Here is an 18019-nt window from a genome sequence, read left to right as displayed (position 1 = left end):
CAGAGTGTTTGAATAGATAAACGTAGAATCAGCAACAGCGAATTTCATAGCTCATCACCTAGATTCACTGGTAGCTTTCCATTTCCAGGGGCGTAACTGTGCCTGTATTCTTTGTGTGTTGTCAGCTGTTGTACTTCGTAGCTACTGAGAGAAAGACGCAAAAATGCCTGAAATGGAAGTACTATAAAAGTGTTATTGGTAAACTTAGTATTTGCAAAGAGCAGCTTCTGTGCTAAAAATCTTGAATTATGTTTGATTCTGGATGTATGGTAACATATACTTAATACTGTAAAGTTTCTCAATGCCACCACATATTATAAGATGAAGAACTTGCAGCATTTTAAGAAAAAAATGTTTAAACATGCATATAGAATGCAGCTGAATGCTTTAAAACTGCTTTACTGACCACATCTTTTGTATTTGCCCTTGTAGACCTGTTATAACATTTCAGATTCCAAATTTATAAACAAATCAGATGGTATCTAAATGAAATACCAATAGCTTCATAGACAGTTATGCTTCTCCTAAGTATTTTGCGTATAGAAATAAATTATCCCCAGAATTACACTTGCTTCAGCTTTTGTGTGGTTAATCTGACATGCTGCCTGCTCCCCACTCCCTGACAACGGGGTTATTTAATAGAAAGGCATGTTCTGAAAGTAGAATTCCAGATTACTTTGGTTACAAGTCTTGGTACAATTACTGAGTCCAAGTACTTAGACCTGAAACCAAGCAGCTTTTTTTTTTTTTTAGTATTTGTTTGAAAAGCTTGATTTAGTTTGCATTCTTGAGAAAATTACTTGGCTGGAATCAGAAGTATGATTAAGTCTTCTAGAATGACAATCATTTGCCATAACCATGAAATTCTTTTCTCCTTCTGCATGTCCCTACTTTTTTCTATGCCAAACTTTCAGTTTTTATAGCAATACAGATGGTGGTTTTAAAGTACCAGTAACAGCCCTGTTGACTATTCTACTCTCCAGTCATTTTTCTTCTTTAGTCATTCAGTGAGAACCAGGATCTTCATGCTGTCCTCTTCTGAGGCTTTGTGTTTCTCCTTTCTTTCTTATATCCTTTAGAAGATACTTTCTTCTTTTTCAGAATGAAGTGCTATTATGCACATTGTGGCCTACCACAATGCTGGGGGGGGGGTATGGTTCATCTCTGGCAAGGATTGATTATATTTTTTTAGATATGAGGAGTGGAAGAAAACAGTGTGGCAGGTCACACCATTATTAATTTGCATGTAGCTCATTAACAGCTGAAAACATGGTTTGTAATGACTGTTTGAGATTTTAAGATTAAGGTTTGGCAATCTTCCTTATCAAGATACGTTGCTGAGCTAATCCTTCGAAAGACAATGTCTAGTGAAATGTTATTTCCAAGCAATAGGTTAGTTGTAATATATATTAACTCTTATGAGTATGTAATTAAAAGAGATTAAAAAAATCCATTCATGTGTACCATTGGAGTTTGGCAGTCTTAAGCAAGCTTTGATCTTCAAGCAGAAGTTTTCCAGGAATTTGAACATCATCTCTGCAGCATTCTGGTCTTTGTTCATGTCTTGGACTAGAAAGTTGAGAAACATTTTGGTACTCTTAACTGTTGGGTGTAGGGGATTTGGAGAAAGAAGCTGTCAGCCTGTAGCAGGCATGTGAGCCAGAACTGTGAAGAGTGAAAATATGTACAAGGATCCTGCAGAACGGGATGAAAAGTTGATCACCAGCAAAAGGAGTTTGAAAGGTGTGGCAGAAACAAATGGGTAGATAGAGCAGAAGCTGGTTGGGGATTAGGAAGATGGAGAACAGAAGCTGGAGGGGAAGTTAACTGAAGAGAAGATAATCAGATAAGGAGTGATCTATTGTGTTTTTAATGCTCTATTTTTATTAATCCCTTGTTTTTGTCAATAAGTTGCCTGATGGAGTTACTATGATAGCTTAGAGATAAGGAAAGAAGAGTGAAATAGATGGCATCTTGAAAAAATTCTGTGATGACTTATTTTCAACTTTTATTTGTTATTTTAGACCTCCAAAGGGGTTAGTATGCCAAAAACTTGTCTGAGTTTCCAAATTACCTGTTGGGCTAAAAAAAGTTACTGTCTTTAGCAGCAAACCTTGAGTGTGATCCTTTGGCAGAATGCCTGATTTATTTAGGATTTTTCCTTTAACCTAAGAAGCTCTGCTTAAATGTGGAGTTTGTTGGCAGATCTCTGTAAGCCTCCAAAGAGAGATGTTAAAAAATGCCAGAATTTGTTCTGCATGGGTTATCTGGCACTTGGTTGAGGGGTTGTTCTCTACCACCTGACGAGAACTCTTACTCCAACCTGAACACCTGGCAGCATAAGCTTCCAGATGTGCTTTGCTTGGAAACTGAGAGGGCATACTTTTCAGAGGGTCCCAGAACACTTGGAAAAGAGGAAGAGAATACGGATTTCATGAGAGTGTCTGTGTACTTGTTTGCCTTACCTGGCCAAGCCTCTAATGTTAGAGGTGAACCTGAAAGCTTTTTCAGCAAGGATTTCTTTCTGGTTTTTAAACTCAGATTGGAGACTAAATTAGAAAGATGAAATAATGTTTAAAACAGAATTCTAAATTGCACATAGCTAGAGGCATTTTTTTTGTTATTTTCCCCACCTGTCCTGTAGTCCAGCTGCAGAAGCTGGAGACTCTTGCTCTTAGTCATCAGCTGTGTGGGATGCTTTTCTTTCAGTATATCTTGTTTAGAGGAATGATGTTCATGACTTGTATTTTTAACTTTATAGTAAGCAGATATTCTCCTCCTTTTCTAGGACCTTAGAAGCTGCGTAGACTTAAAATTCTGTATGTATATGTATATATTTCTCCTTTTGAACAAATCTAGAGCTGGAGCTTGAACAAGCTGAAGTGATTGATGCCTCTTGCTGCTGCCATCAAAAAGAATCTGAATCTGATCACTATCACTGAGGTCTGAGTTAAAGTTTTTGAGGTATACACTCTTTTCAGTTCCCCATTAGGGGCTGAATATTTCTGCCTTTGCATTCTTCAGCTAGCATCTTCCTGTGAATATAAATGACTATAACGTGCATTCTTATTTATTGAGCTGTTACCTTACTCTTAAAACTTCTGTAACATCCTAGAAATTATTTATCACAAGAGTACCTGAGGTTTCAGGAGAATTTGTTAGTTAGCTTTCTCTGAAGATTGCACGTATGTGGTATTATATGGTATATGGCACTGAATATGACAGATCTGGGAGGAAAGTGCTTTTTCCACATATTTCTCCACTTGCTTCTGTTTCAGACAGCTCTGCAGCGCTAATACGATGCCTTTGCATTGTACATTATATATACACTTTGAGCTTTGTTATCGCACGATTTTTTTTCCTCCAGAGAACTGCTCTCTTACCTGAATAGAGGTTGAATGAAATTTTCTAATGAGAAAAACTGATTCTTGTATGGTTGTACCTTCTTTTGTTGTAGATATAGGAAGATACGTTGTGAATGAAACAAGAATGAAGAGTGATCTGGTAATTAAGGCAATTAAATATATCATTTGATGTCATTGATGATGATATCATTCTGCCAGAAGAATTTTTGTGATGCTAGGCAAATAGCACAAATGAAAGTCTTCGTGTGTGATTATTAATTGTCCATTTCTTGTTTTCCCAAAAGAAAGCCAGAATTTCTGGGATGTTGATTGCAAAAGCATTGAGAATTTGAGGTGCAGTTGAAGTTGGGAAGCTTTGAATACAAAGTGTTCAACATTATGTAAAGTTGAGCAATAGCTCTTTCTATTTTTGGTTTTGTGGTAAGGATGAAGACAAATGAATAGAATGGGGAAGAAGGATTCTGGTGCTCAGGTAGTGTATTAGGACTACAAAGGGTTTCCAGAACGAAGATCCATGAGTCAGGATCGGATCATTCAAGCTAAGTTTCAGAATCCATACGTTCTTCAGTTTTTGAGATGGCTCATATAATGGAATTTCTTTAATTCTTTTTGACCTAGAAATCTTAATAATATTCTGTTGCATTTTGAGTTTTTATTTTTGAGCTTGTGGAACAAATATATAGAAAATGAATTTGGAAACATACTTTTCTTCTTGATCGTAATCACTTCTCTATAGATGACATATTCAGGATGATGTAAATTCTCTTGAGGTCCTTTCTACATAAGAAGTAAAATAAGAGGAGAAAAAAAATCCTTTGGTATTACTATTGATTCTGCTATACTAATGGTAATTTATAAGACTTCATTTTACTTCTACCCCTGCTTTTTTTGTTTTACTGGTATTAGGAAATGTTATATGCATGCCCAAGAAATATGATTGGAAGCTGGTTGAATGATGCATTTTCTTGTTGGTTTAGTCAGATTCATTCTCTCTTTTTTTCTTTTATTACAGAAAAGATGAGTATACCACCTCAATCTGTGCATAAAGACAATGGGAAACCCATTGAGAATGTGGAGGAGCACAGCTATAAGCACGGGAAAAAAATTCGAGACACCCTAAGGACGACAGAACGAGATCACAAGAAAAATGTACAGTGCTCATTTATGTTAGACTCAGTTGGTGGGTCTCTGCCAAAAAAAACAATTCCAGATGTTGATCTCAATAAGCCTTACCTCAGCCTTGGCTGTAGCAATGCTAAGCTTCCAGTCTCTGTGCCCATGCCAATTGCCAGAACTGCACGCCAGACTTCTAGGACTGATTGCCCAGCAGACCGCTTAAAATTCTTTGAAACCTTGCGGCTTTTGTTAAAACTTACCTCAGTCTCAAAGAAAAAGGACAGAGAGCAAAGAGGACAGGAAAGCACCTCTGCTGTCTGGCTGAACCGATCCAATGAACTGATCTGGCTGGAGCTGCAAGCTTGGCATGCTGGCCGGAGCATTAATGACCAAGACCTCTATCTCTATGCAGCCCGTCAAGCTATCCCGGATATTATCAATGAAATACTTACATTCAAAGTGAACTATGGAAGCTTCTCCTATGTAAAAAATGGAGCCAGTCTCAATGGTACGTCAGGAGAAGGAGTTTGCAAAGCAACGCATGGAACTAGTGCTTTGGGTTACTCAAGTTACCATGAACACCTCCATCGCCAGCGGATCTCATTTGAGCAAGTAAAGCGAATAATGGAGCTGCTAGAGTATATAGAAGCACTTTATCCATCTCTGCAGGCTCTTCAAAAGGACTACGAAAAGTATGCTGCAAAGGACTTCCAAGACAGAGTGCAGGCACTCTGTCTGTGGTTGAACATTACAAAAGACTTAAATCAAAAACTAAGGATTATGGGGACTGTTTTGGGCATCAAAAATCTCTCTGACATTGGCTGGCCAGTGTTTGAAATTCCTTCTCCTCGACCATCTAAGGACGATGATCCAGAGGATGAAGAAGCTGATAGGGAAACTGAAGTAAAGGAATCCTCAGGAACATGCACAGAGGAGAGTGATGGCGAAGAACAAATCTCTGAGGAGAATGTTGAGGAACTTAGACAAGCCATCAAGAACAATTTTACTAATCAGCCAAATTTTGACTTTCAGGACCATTTTTCAAGGAAACCCGATAGGCTTGAATCTGGGGATGACTCTGCCTCTTGGATTATTCCAGAATGCAGTGCTGAGGCAGTCTGCAGCAAACACTGTTTGACTTCTATTTACAGGCCATTTGTAGACAAAGCACTGAAGCAAATGGGGTTGAGGAAGCTAATTTTAAGACTGCACAAGCTAATGCATGGTTCATTGCAAAGGGCTCGTATGGCGTTGGTAAGGAGTGATTGCCCACTGGAGGTAGGTTGTTACTGGTGTCAATGAGTGCCTCCATCTACAGTACTGTTTTTAATTGAAACTGGAGGAATTAGAGCCATACAGAAGTATTGATTGCTTTGCTGTTTTTGGAAAATGATGTATGTTATGATTAAAAGCCCTATTCTACTTCTGCTGAAGTGAATCTGTTATTTGACTTGAATTAGAATCTGTGAAGCTCATACAATTTCTAATGGCCAGAGCCACAAGTCAGAACAAGTTAGCTATGGAAGTGTTATATTTTACGTCTCTTCAAGACTGAATGTCTCTCTGCAAGACATCCTTTATCAAAACATAATTATTGTTTTGCTTTTTTTCATTACCTAAATGAATGAAATACTGTGGTGGTGGATTATGCTTGAGGCCAGGTTGGATAAGTAAATGGACTCTCTTGAAATCTATCAAAGCAAGTCTTGTTAGCGTGCTACCTTTTTCAACTACCTCTTAATTTTTTTTTCTTTGGATGAAACTATATTCTCAATAAAGAATAATTGTGAGTTAATAAAACTATGAGATAAGGAATAAATGATGGATAATAACCTAAGTTTCATATGGTAACTTGTGGCAGAACACAGTTTTTTTAAACTGTAATCTAACTTCAATTTCGTAAATTTCATTTTAGGAAGAGCTAGTAGTTAGGATTATTTGCCCTCCTTGATGATGTGGCAAAGTCTGAGGCCTAATGATGGATTCTGGTTTAAGGATTTCTAAGCTAACATTCCCCTTCTAATATTGCTATTGTATGTGATGTGGAACACATTACTGATCTCTAAGTGTGTGTCACATTTGCAAGAGAAACAGGAATGCTTATCTCCCTTGGAAGTTATTTTTAAGGATAACTGAACGTATAAAGTGATTGGATTTTAAAAATGTTTTTATTTATGCTGTTGCTGATGTAGAAATTACTGTAAAAAAACAGAGCATTAAAATAGATTGGGACCTCTAAAGAGTCATGTACATAAGCAAAACTTACAGGTATCTGTTGCAGTAAGCAAAACTTAGGTGGAAAGTTTAGCTTAATGTACAGGCAGAGATATCTTTTAAAAAGAAAGGAAATAAAATATAATTTGGGAGGATTGAGAATTATTTTGAACCATTTAGTAATTTAACAGTGGTTGATTTGTATAAGATGTAAGGAGAATCTTTTCTCTCCTTCTCTATTTTTATGACTTCGAGTGTTCATTTTCTTTAATTATTCCATTTTCTTTGGAGTATTGTCCACTTTTAAGAAATGATATCATAACTGAACATGAACATTAAAAAGTCATAAACTTTCCTGCTCCAAAATTAAATGAAGGCAATGAAAAAAGAGAAACTTGTGTTTATCAGAAGTATAGTACTTTCTGTAGCAAAAGGTGATGTCACACTAACATGAAAGAGAGGTTTCTAATAGTTTTGAATCGGTTGGTCTTTGTGACTGGCAGTATATTGAAAGTAGAAATTAGTAGATGAATGGTAATTTCATCTTAAGTGTACATAAATACTTATACAGATGGGTGTTTTTAGAGTTTTTAAGGTACAAGTTTGATTCATCATAGTTGCGCTTTGATATTTTAGCAAGGCTTAAGCACTATAGACTGTTTTATGGAGAAGCTGTATAATTTGATTCTCAAAGAAAAATGACTATTATTTTTTATTGTATATAAAATTAAAGAAGTTATTTTATTAGAACATTATTTAAAGCCATTGTATCCTGTTTGTTGTTTATTCAACTGGCTGCACATTCTGATTTTATGCAGGATCTTAATAAATGGGTTGGGTTTTTTGTTTTCTGGTTTTTGTTTGTTTGCTTGTTTTAAAGAAGCATAGACACTTGAGAGTATTTGATATTGGACCCGTTGAAGATTAAGATTAGTCAAGCTGAACAATAGAAGGTTAAATGTCTAAAACTAAGTCCTAATGTCATGTGCTGATGTCCTAATATTAGGAAATTAAATGGCACATTTATTCAATTTTGTTTCATTACTTTTATTCATATCTTAGTTCTTTAATATTTTTAAAATAGCTAGATTTTTCCAACAGTATGCTTGCATTGCTATGAGGATTGTGTTTCTCAAATATTTTATTGTTCTGTAGAGATGAAGCATCTTCATAATTTATTATTAATGAAAGTCTCTTGTGTAAAAGCCTTTTGCACTGGTGATATTCTTCAGAAGCTAGATTTATTTAAAAGAGATTTAATAAAAAGAAGACATTAATATGTCTCTTAAGAAGCTGATCAACTAGTGATTAGACTTCAGCTAAACTAGGTGTAGAGGAAATCCCCACTGATGAACGTTTGATATCTGCATAATGAGCTAGTGGTTTTTAAACCACATGAGAATCTGCAGCTCATAACATTTTGTACTAACATTAGACTGTAATGAATGTGCTGTCCCATCCTCTGTGCTAATTGAGAAACTAAATTAAATTGAAAAAATAAATACATTAAAAAATGGACTTTGTACCTGTAATTCTGTGTTGCTCTTCAGAGAAAGCAGAGCGCTTTAGGCATAAATGAAAAAAAAATGTGTAGGTGTAAAATAATAAACTTAAAATTTTTTTTTTTCTGTTAGATAATGAGCTTAAAAATGACTTAATTTTTTTTATCTTTGTATGCCTCACTGTAGAGCCTAATCTTATTTCTGAGGTTTTCCTTTCCTTTGAAGTGATGTTTTTTAAATTTAGTGTTGAAGAAAAACCTAGAACATGCTAATTATATCTAATATACAAATAAAAGATATTCATACTTAGCAGCTATGCAGGAAGAATTAGAATAAAATGGACTTAATCTTAAACAAATCTTATATTCTGTATCATGTATTTTTATCACTAAGATCTGCACACATGTTAAGATACACATTTTCTTCCTAGATTAAAACCCTCGATGACTACATGCGCAGTTTTTCATTGAGTATTATCAGAAGACATATAGTTTAGATATCTAGAGTGTACAGTTCAGATATTTTCAATTATTTTCTCTAAGAAATGTCATTTCATTTAAACGTATTTTTCATTTAAATGAAAAAATAAGTTCAGTAATAGAAAAAAGCAATTTGATCTATTTTTCTATCTTCCTTTTTAAATTTCATTTTCAATTTCTTATACCTACCAAAATTTAGAGTGTATTATTTTACAAGTTTTGTTCAGCTTAGCTAGTGACACTTCTGTGAACATTACATTACTTTACAATGTGGAGTTTTGTATAGAACAGTTGGAAAACAGAAGTTGTAGAAGCACCGTGAATTAAAAAAAAAAAGATGTTACTTGCCTGACCTAACAGAGTGCAGACTTGTTTCTTAATTCGTAGTTATTAGTGTAAGGCCTTTTTATTTTTTATTCTTATTTATAATATATTGTGAAAATGTCAAGTACTGTACCTCATAAGAATCTGAGTGTATATATATTCCTATATTATATTAGGCTTAATTGATATGTTCATGATAACCTCAAACATCAGTTTCTTCCTTTGTAGTGAAGTGATTTTTAATCTTTTATCAGTGATTTAATTATTTTAAAGCAGAAACATAAAGTAAAAAATTGTGTTGTTCGCTCCCAAGGGTGCATTAGTGTTAACCTCAGTCTGGTGATCCTGAAATAAATAAATAAATACAATAGTGTTAGCTTTAAAAAGAACAAGAGGAGAAAATAAACCACCACCTAAACAAAAAATAAAAATAGAATTGAAACTTCTGTGGTTGATTTGCCAATTAATTAATAGGCAGCTCTAACAGAACCTTACCTTTTAAAAATAGTGTTTTTTTTGTATGCTGCTTTAATCAGACCCTAAATCGTAAAGAGTTTGGGGATCCTTTTTATGATACCTATTTCTTGTTACAGTTTTCAGAATGTCCAGATCCCATGTTGTGTTCAGATTATGTGCAGTTATTAAATTCCCCACCTTGCTGTGAGCATAAATGCAGCACTGTATCATGGGAAGAGCTGAAATCCATGGATTTGCCGTCTTTTGAACCTGCATTCTTGGTCCTTTGCCGAGTCCTGCTCAATGTTATCCATGAATGTCTCAAGCTAAGGTTGGAACAAAGACCTGCTGGGGAGCCATCTCTTTTGAGTATTAAACAGGTTTGCTTCAAGTGTTTTTAATTTTTTTTCTATTTGAAATTACTCTGTGTCTTTCATTTAATGAGGTCATCTGTTTAGATTTGTTTAAGAAGTGAAAGTATATAATTATGTAATAATTTCTATAAATTGTCTTTATTTCATATGGAGATGTGGTTTTTCCATGGTAAACAGCTGGTTATGTATGCCTCTCTGATTTAGACTTCCAGGAATCAAAACTGGTGATTAAAGAATTATCAGCCAGAGAAGGTAAATAGCGTTTGTTCCATTTGCACTACAAGCTATGTAATCTTGTCCAGCACACTTATCTGTACGTGGATTTCCTAGACAGAGTAACCAGTTTCATGGGGACAGATTTAAGGATTTGTATATATGTTATACATTTCATTTGATCCTTTTTTCTTTGTGCATGTAAGACCTCTACCAATATGGTGTGGACACGTAGTGTAAGTTGACTAAGAAGAAAAACGGAATGAAGAGAAATCCATGAGGATTTCTCTTCTGGTAATCATCTCATTTGAGAAAGGCTGTTCAGATAGTATGTCTTGGACTGGACTTAGAAAAACATTGATCTAAACTCATGTCCCTGCTCCCTGGAGAATATAACCAGAATATGGCTTTGTCAGGTGGTCTTTCAGGGTAAACTTTTAAATACGCTCTCTGGCTGAGTATGATTTCACATTCCAGTTATCCAGTACTCAAAACATCGATTGCTAAGGTACTTTATGGCCTCAACCAAATAAGTTTCTGACAAGTCTTTTAGTGAGGTACTTAAAATTTCAATCTTAAGGGTCATATTTATAGAATAGTATACTTTATTACAAGGTGCAACATCCTTCTTTCCCAGAGACAGATTATATTTTTTCCCCTTATGTTGCATTTATGGATTTTGAGTTGTGCAGAAGTGACCATTTCTTTCTGGAAAACAATGTATTTATTACTAACTGCTTTGATTGTATGTACTGTCTCACTAATTATATTGAAAAAATGAATTTAACTCAGCAAATGCTTGCTATCCCACACAGTATTCGGTAGTTCAAGTTCGTTCTCACCTGTCCTGAATTTGTGCTGAGAAGTGGAGGGGAGCACGGGTGTGTGCATGCACTTAGGCTTTGTTTCTGTTAGGTTTCTATTTAACAATTAGTCACTTTTTGTCCGTTACAAACTGTGTTGAGTTCCTCATAGTGCCATGATCTTCTGCAAAATAACTGTTACATCTCTGGACTTTTCACGCCAGTTTGCCTATTCTGATGGTGGTAGAAGGTACTGTCATAAAAGCGTTTTCCTAACAAAATTCAGTGGAGAAATTAGATCAGTACGCCTGAAGATTTTTATTTCCAGATTACAGGATACTGTATTAGAAGAGTGCAATTGACATACTTTCTTCTTCAAGATCCATTAGATCTGTAACCAGAAGCACTGTAGCATACTGTAAGTTGGTGCAGGTGCTGATTTCTTACTTGGGAGTTCCGTTATCCACACATTTGTTAACGAGGCAATGTTTTAATAATTAAAGAAGGCGGCAGTCAAAGGATTTGTTTTTGGATGGTAAAAACAGTATCTATCAGCACTCTATCTGGTTGGCCTTAACAGCACATGTTGCTTCCTGAAATTTTTGGATCAGCAGTCCTTGATGTCAGCTGACAACATTTTGTGCATAATGCATATTGACTGTTACTGTCATGTAACACACTTTGCTCTTAGGTAGCCTGACCTGGCTGAAAAGGGAAAAGTTGCAGCTACGTGGTGTCTGCCTAGTGACTATTTCCATCTGGAGCAGAACCACAGTGTCCTGACTAGTTGACTGGTTCTGCTTGATTGGATTATATGTATTAGGTATAGTTATAGGTCATTTAGAGTAGGTGTTGATGTAACTTTAGCAAATTTGAAATGGATAAATTTAAATGTTTGGGGACAGATAATGAATTCGTAGGTCAAGTAAACACTTAAAAAAAAAAAAATTGTAAAATTGCTCGCTCTAAACTGCGGTACTCCAGAGGCTCTGTGACCCATTCCACCTCCTCTGCAGAAAAGAGGAGCTTCTACAAGCACCCTGAACAAAAAATGACTTCTCAAACAAACCAATATTGGTTATTTTATTATTTACAAATTTAATTAATTGATTTATAAATATTACCAATAACGGTAATCGACCATGTTTTTGATTTGCTTATTGCCTTGTAAATTTATATTCCTGAAGCTGTCATTTAAAATTAGCATTACATTTTTTTTAGTTTGCTTTTTAGGTAAACCCTGTGCTCTGTTATTGAATAACACTATACCTTACTGTATGGGCAGTACTATTTAAACAAGAAATCTGTTTTTAATGGTGCTTCAGTAGTATTTTATCTTGGAATAGACAAGTGATCCCGTGCAACTTTTAGAAGTACTTTTCTAGTATCTATAAAGTACACCATAATATGTAGTAAAGTCTTAGGGAGGAGTGATACTGCCAAGTCCCACCTGTCTCTGTGGATAACGGATTGATAATTAGAAATCAATTTTAAATTCTTTGAACAAATGACATTTTTCTTTTGTGGGTGTCAACGGTTTACGGGCGTTAGGCCCGATTCCGTGACGAAGGGGACGGGGGACCCACGGGCCCACGTCCCGGGAAAAGGGGAAAGGGGAAAAGGGTAGGGAGATGGCCCTGAGAGCAAAGAACAGCGGCAACAATCTGAGGAGAAACAAACTAATTTACTAAATAAGATATCAGAATGCAAAACCACACACTATAATACAATATAATTACAATTTAAGCTGATAAATCCAATGCAGGGAGAGAGAATGTCCCAAAATCAAGGTAGGCCTTACTCTACTACCGACGATAAGACGGCTGGAGAGCGAGGTGCTGCCAAGACGAGAGATGGTGGAAAAAGTGATGAGGTCTCGTGATCTGCAAGTATTTATACTGTGAGCTTTTATCTTTTCCCTCCGGCTGGAAAATGGTAACAGAGGAGCAAAGTACCGTGGGGACTGTAGTAGTCCTTCTCTTCTGAGGACCAGGTACATTCACTACATGATGTTATGATGTGGAGTACCAATAACCGAAAATCATAAAACCATGACAGTGGGTCCAGTGGTAAAATGAAACAATAGATTAGCACTGTGTACACTGTATGGGATTGAGTGGAGAGTGGAGAGCACACTTTAATTTTTAAATAAGACACACTGGGGACATAAATGTCTGATTTTTAGATTTCCACATTATAGTAAATTATAAAAAGCATAAGTAAACTGTGGTGGTTTTTTTCCCTTTTTTTTCCTTGAACTGTTAACAGATCTTGGACTGAGTTTAGAAAGCTACCATTGTTTTTCCCCTGCATGCTGAGAAGACACAATGTAGTGTGTTTTGGCCTGTAAAAGATTCAAAAGAACTCTTGCCATATTGTGGCTGTGGGTTTTTTGCTTTCATGCCATTGTACCTTCTCATACATTGAGATAGTGATATTGTCTTTTGCCAGGACAAAAGGAATTCAAAAAGGTTAATTGACCAACAACTCCATCCCCTCTGACCACCCTTCTCTTCCCTCTTTTGATCTCAGACTCTTAATGAATTTGGTGCTCAAAAAAAGGTCAGGATGTCAGACCTGGAGACTGATGATAATTTCAAATAATACACGTGTAGCTCTGGAAGGGATTTTGAGAGAGGCATTTGCTAGTGTGGGTTTGAAATCTATTGTGTTATGTACTCCTGTGTTTGTGCTTGTGCATGTTTCTTTAAACAAATAAAAGGTGTAAGCTTTCAGGTAAGGATGACCGCTGTCTATTGATCAGAAGATCTTTTGCACGATATTAGCCTTTTCCAGTGAAACAGCTAAAGGGGTACCAACTGCTTTTCAAGCACAGGTTTTGGAGTCGTGGACACCCAGTCAATAGATTGAAAATCTAATTTGTGTAGTAATGTATTTCTCATAAGTCTCCAAGTGTCTGACAAATGCGCTGCATGTTATTCCTGCCTTGCTGCTGTTCAAAGTGGTGTTTGATCTTTGTGAGGCCTCTTGCCCACTTCCACATTCTTAGTCTGTCCAACAAGGTGCTTACTGTGACCCTGGGTGGAAAACAGAATATGAAATGTCAACTCCCATCCCAGTTTACAGTTATGTGGTGAACGATGTGATGGTAATTGGGTAATACTGGAGAACTAGTGCAGATCTCTCCTGGAGACATACAGAGTGACCTGCATGCATTTCCAAAAGCTTTTAGAAATTGCTCATTGATAAACTAAGATAAACATCTGACAAAATTAATTTTTCATGTCGTGGAGACAATTTAAGAGTAGTGTCTTGACTGACTCCAGTTTTTGGGTTTTTCTTTTGCAGCTAGTGAGAGAGTGTAAGGAGGTTCTGAAGGGTGGCCTTTTAATGAAGCAATATTACCAATTTATGTTGCGTGAGGTGTTGGATGACTTGCAAAAGATTGATTGCAACATTGATGCTTTTGAAGAGGACCTGCATAAAATGTTAATGGTAAGCTTCAAAACAGGAGAAGGCATTTGGAGTTCTACTAAGAGTATTGATCTGAATAATACTCATAGATGTGTATTGTTCCCTCTAGATATAGATATTGCTAATCTGTTGTTCTCCTGCATTAACATAATGTTATTCTTTTAGTGGACTTGTAAAGATAATATAATAGCCATTGTCATTTAAAACAAACTAGCATTCAAAAACAATACTCATTCTTGTTTGCTAGACTGTGGAAGAGTAGACCTGTAAATAGCATGTGCTTAAAAGAAAATGCTTCATAAATAGACCTGTCAATTGCATAGTTTTTTTAAGTGTTTAATAACCTTTTAGTGATGAATTAAAAAATACAATTGTTTGACTAACATCATGTCTTAATACCTTAATACCTTACATTCATCAACGAAAGGTGCCTTATTTTTAATTTGTGTTCATTATTGCAATAATTGAAGCACAGAAGTATTTTCAAGGTAAGTGCTTTACTTCTGAATAATCCTAAATGAAATATTTCTATCAAGTAAATTTAATTTGAATTACTGTTCCTTTAGATGTGACCTATTTATATTATTTTTATGAGTTGTATAGGTTTAGTCCTCAGTGTTCTGGGGGAAAAATGCAAAACAAAGAACAATGAGATCTACTTCAGTACCTTGTTTACTAGTGTTTTATCAGCAGAGCTGTTGGTTCTATCAGTTGTTGAGGATACATAGCTTTTTCCTGTTACCTGCTTTTTGTTACCTGTAATGAGGAAAATACACTGTTGCACCTGAAGTTTCTTAGGCAGCTTGTCTGTCTTTATTGCCATCTGAAATTTCAAGCAACTTCCAGCAGAAATGACCTGTCTAGGTGAAAGGAAAATTATTCACTTAGTCTGTTTTGAAATTCCTTACTTATTTTGTTAGGTAGCTGTAGAGTTTTTTGTGCTGTGAGGCAAGAGCTTGAACTTTGACAGCAGTTTTAATTATGTAAGGATCTTGCTTTTTGTAAGTCGTGAAAGGGCTGGTGACAGGACTGTGCAAGCTGAAATAATCTTACAGAATTCAGAACAGCACCACAGTGTCTGCCCCCCCTGGAGTAGAGTTTTAAGATTTTTCATAACACTGTGATCTGAAAATACCTGAAACGGATAGGAAATTTTATCCATTTCTAATGAGGACCATTTGTTGATTTTATGGATTATCCAACAAAAACATGTAGTTAAGTAGTTGCTTTTTTTTTTTCTTTTTTTTTTTTTGCGTTCAGCATGATCCCTAAGGGCAAATGTTGAAAGAATTGTGCTTACCTGGATTTTTTTGTTAGTTTAAAACTGTAATAATGAAAAAAAGATGAGAAGTAAGGGTCAATATAAGGGGATATAAGGTATAACACAGAATCTGAGGGGCTTGTTATCTGCACTTGTCCGTACCCAGGAGTATGGATCCAAATCTTTTGGAATAATCCACTTAATAAAAGATTTAGAAATTGTTTTTCAGTAGTTCTGCTTTAAAGAACTCTAGCTACAGTATGTATTCACCAATACTGTGGTGGATATCAGCACAGCAAGTAAGGTGGTGATACTGCAAGTATTTTCGGGAAAGTATTGTAGAGAGTATACTTTAGTACCACTTTTTATTTCCTGAGTCATAAGTGTCACCATCTTTGTGGAAACACATAACTCATTTTCATTGGTAGCAAACAAAACATGTAGAAATGTTTTCTATGAATTGTATAATACTAAGTTTGCTTGTTGATCTGAGAAGTTGTAGTCCTTAGTTGCAGGTTGTGTAACAATTTCTGTTAAAATTATCTCTTTCCATATGCAGGTTTACTTTGATTATATGCGAAGCTGGATCCAAATGCTACAGCAGTTACCTCAAGCATCTCATAGTTTAAAAAATCTCCTAGAGGAAGAATGGAACTTCACCAAAGAAATAACTCCCTATATAAGAGGAGGAGAAGCTCAAGCTGGAAAACTATTCTGGTAGGTTTTAATTACTCTGTTTATGACGTCAATTTGTACCAGGCTTTTATGCAAGTTAGTACTTGTTCAGGGTTCCCAAATTGGGCTTCTTGAGGCTCCAGTAAGCAGTTAATAGTCTTTCTGTGAACTCTTGGATTGTTGCAATGAATGTAGCTACAGGACTCAGTAAGCGCAGATTGCTCTTACTCTAGCTATAACTGGAATGACTACTAATATGGAAAGCCCCTGTTCCTGCTAGCCCCACATACGTATAGTAACTGAGGGCCCCCAAGATGCTCCTTGTTTCTGCAGACAGACTTGGCAACACGGCTCTCTTGCATTGGACAGTGTAGGAGGAAGTTTAAGGTGCCATGCTACCTGAATAAGACTGATGTTCCACCATTTCTGTTGCTACAGTGATATTGCAGGAATGCTGCTGAAATCTACAGGAATATTTTTAGATTCTGGACTACAAGACAGTTGTGATGAATTTTGGGCCAGTGCCGATGACAGTACTGCGTCAGATGAAATAAGGTATTAAGCCCTTTGGCTTAACAATAATAAACACACTTGTATTTCTTTACCTCTGACAGATGCATACTGTATTTTAATTCTTAGAATGAAAACTTAGTAAATGTGACATTCTGTAGACTTTTTTGATGATATTTCTGTATGTAGTAATACTGAATCATTCTTTTGAAACCTAATAGCCTTCTTTTAATTCAGGGTATCAGAAATTGTTATCTAACATTCTTTAAATGCTCTTTATATATCCTTAACAAAAATGTGCTTGGACAAGTTCAATTGATTTCAATCAGCTGCTTGAAAATATTTTTTTTCTGTGCTCTTTCTATTGATATATGTGTTAAAAAATCTAATAGCTGTGTAAACGTTAACATGCTTTATTAAAACACTGTCACTTCATTGCTACCAATGTTTCAGGAGGTCTGTCATAGAGACCAGCCGAGCACTGAAAGAACTGTTTCATGAAGCTAGAGAAAGGGCCTCCAAGGCTCTTGGATTTGCTAAAATGCTGAGGAAGGTAAGTTAACAGTAGAGTTTCATGTGATTTTCTGATGTTCGCTATTATTTATATGCTTTAAATAAATATAGTTTGAAAGTATATTCTTTTGTTTTGATGTTGCTTTTAGGACCTTGAAATAGCAGCAGAGTTTGCATTGTCAGCCCCTGTCCGAGATCTTCTGAATGCTCTGAAAACAAAGGAGTATGTGAAGGTAAATTCAGCTTAAAGGCATGAAATTAGTGTAGAGATGCTAAGCAAAACACCAAAGGGTATTTATATTAATATTTTCAATTTTTTAATGTCACCTGTGTATCTCAACATTTTAAATGTCATGTATTTAATACTGAATAGTGGCAGTAGAATTATTTTCTTTGCCAGTGTTAGTGTGAGAACAATAGCTTATGTTTTGGGAAATCAAAGTCTTAATTCCTTGTCTTTCCAAAGATTTGTGATTTAGGAAATGCAACTTTGCTGCAATAGCACTTCCCCATTTTGTGAGAGAGGAATAATAATACTTAGTAAGGAGTGGACATATGGTGATGGGTTGATGGTTGGACTGGCTGACCTTAGTGGTCCTTTCCAACCTTAATGATTCTATGGTTATATTAACTGTTTCTAGAAAACTGCTGCACAGCAAAATTAAATTAACTGTTGGGCACAGATGCCCAAAACTTACTGCGTTATAAACTCCTACACAAATGGTTTCATGCTGGGTCATCAAGTCTTTATTGTAATTTGAATTTAAATAAATCAGCTG

General features: G+C 35.7%; 1 protein-coding gene across 5 annotated transcripts in view; it reads left to right on the top strand.

Moving 5' to 3' along the window:
* Nucleotides 1-18019, top strand: part of MAP3K4 (mitogen-activated protein kinase kinase kinase 4) — a 73236-nt gene that overhangs the window by 22345 nt on the left and 32872 nt on the right. For all 5 annotated transcript variants that reach the window (XR_002436377.1, XM_021389778.1, XM_021389779.1 and 2 more), the window contains exons 3-9: nucleotides 4378-5759; nucleotides 9594-9836; nucleotides 14156-14302; nucleotides 16102-16259; nucleotides 16656-16772; nucleotides 17181-17280; nucleotides 17390-17473. Coding sequence is in view for 4 of the 5 variants with exons in the window: in XM_021389778.1 (XP_021245453.1) it covers nucleotides 4378-5759; nucleotides 9594-9836; nucleotides 14156-14302; nucleotides 16102-16259; nucleotides 16656-16772; nucleotides 17181-17280; nucleotides 17390-17473 (2231 nt within the window). In the remaining variant the exon portion in view is untranslated. The remainder of the gene's footprint in view (nucleotides 1-4377; nucleotides 5760-9593; nucleotides 9837-14155; nucleotides 14303-16101; nucleotides 16260-16655; nucleotides 16773-17180; nucleotides 17281-17389; nucleotides 17474-18019) is intronic.

Source organism: Numida meleagris, chromosome 3 (genome assembly GCF_002078875.1).
Source record: "Numida meleagris isolate 19003 breed g44 Domestic line chromosome 3, NumMel1.0, whole genome shotgun sequence".
Lineage (NCBI taxonomy): Eukaryota > Metazoa > Chordata > Aves > Galliformes > Numididae > Numida > Numida meleagris.
Note: the sequence above shows the minus strand (reverse complement) of the source record. Positions and strands in the feature narration are given on the sequence as shown.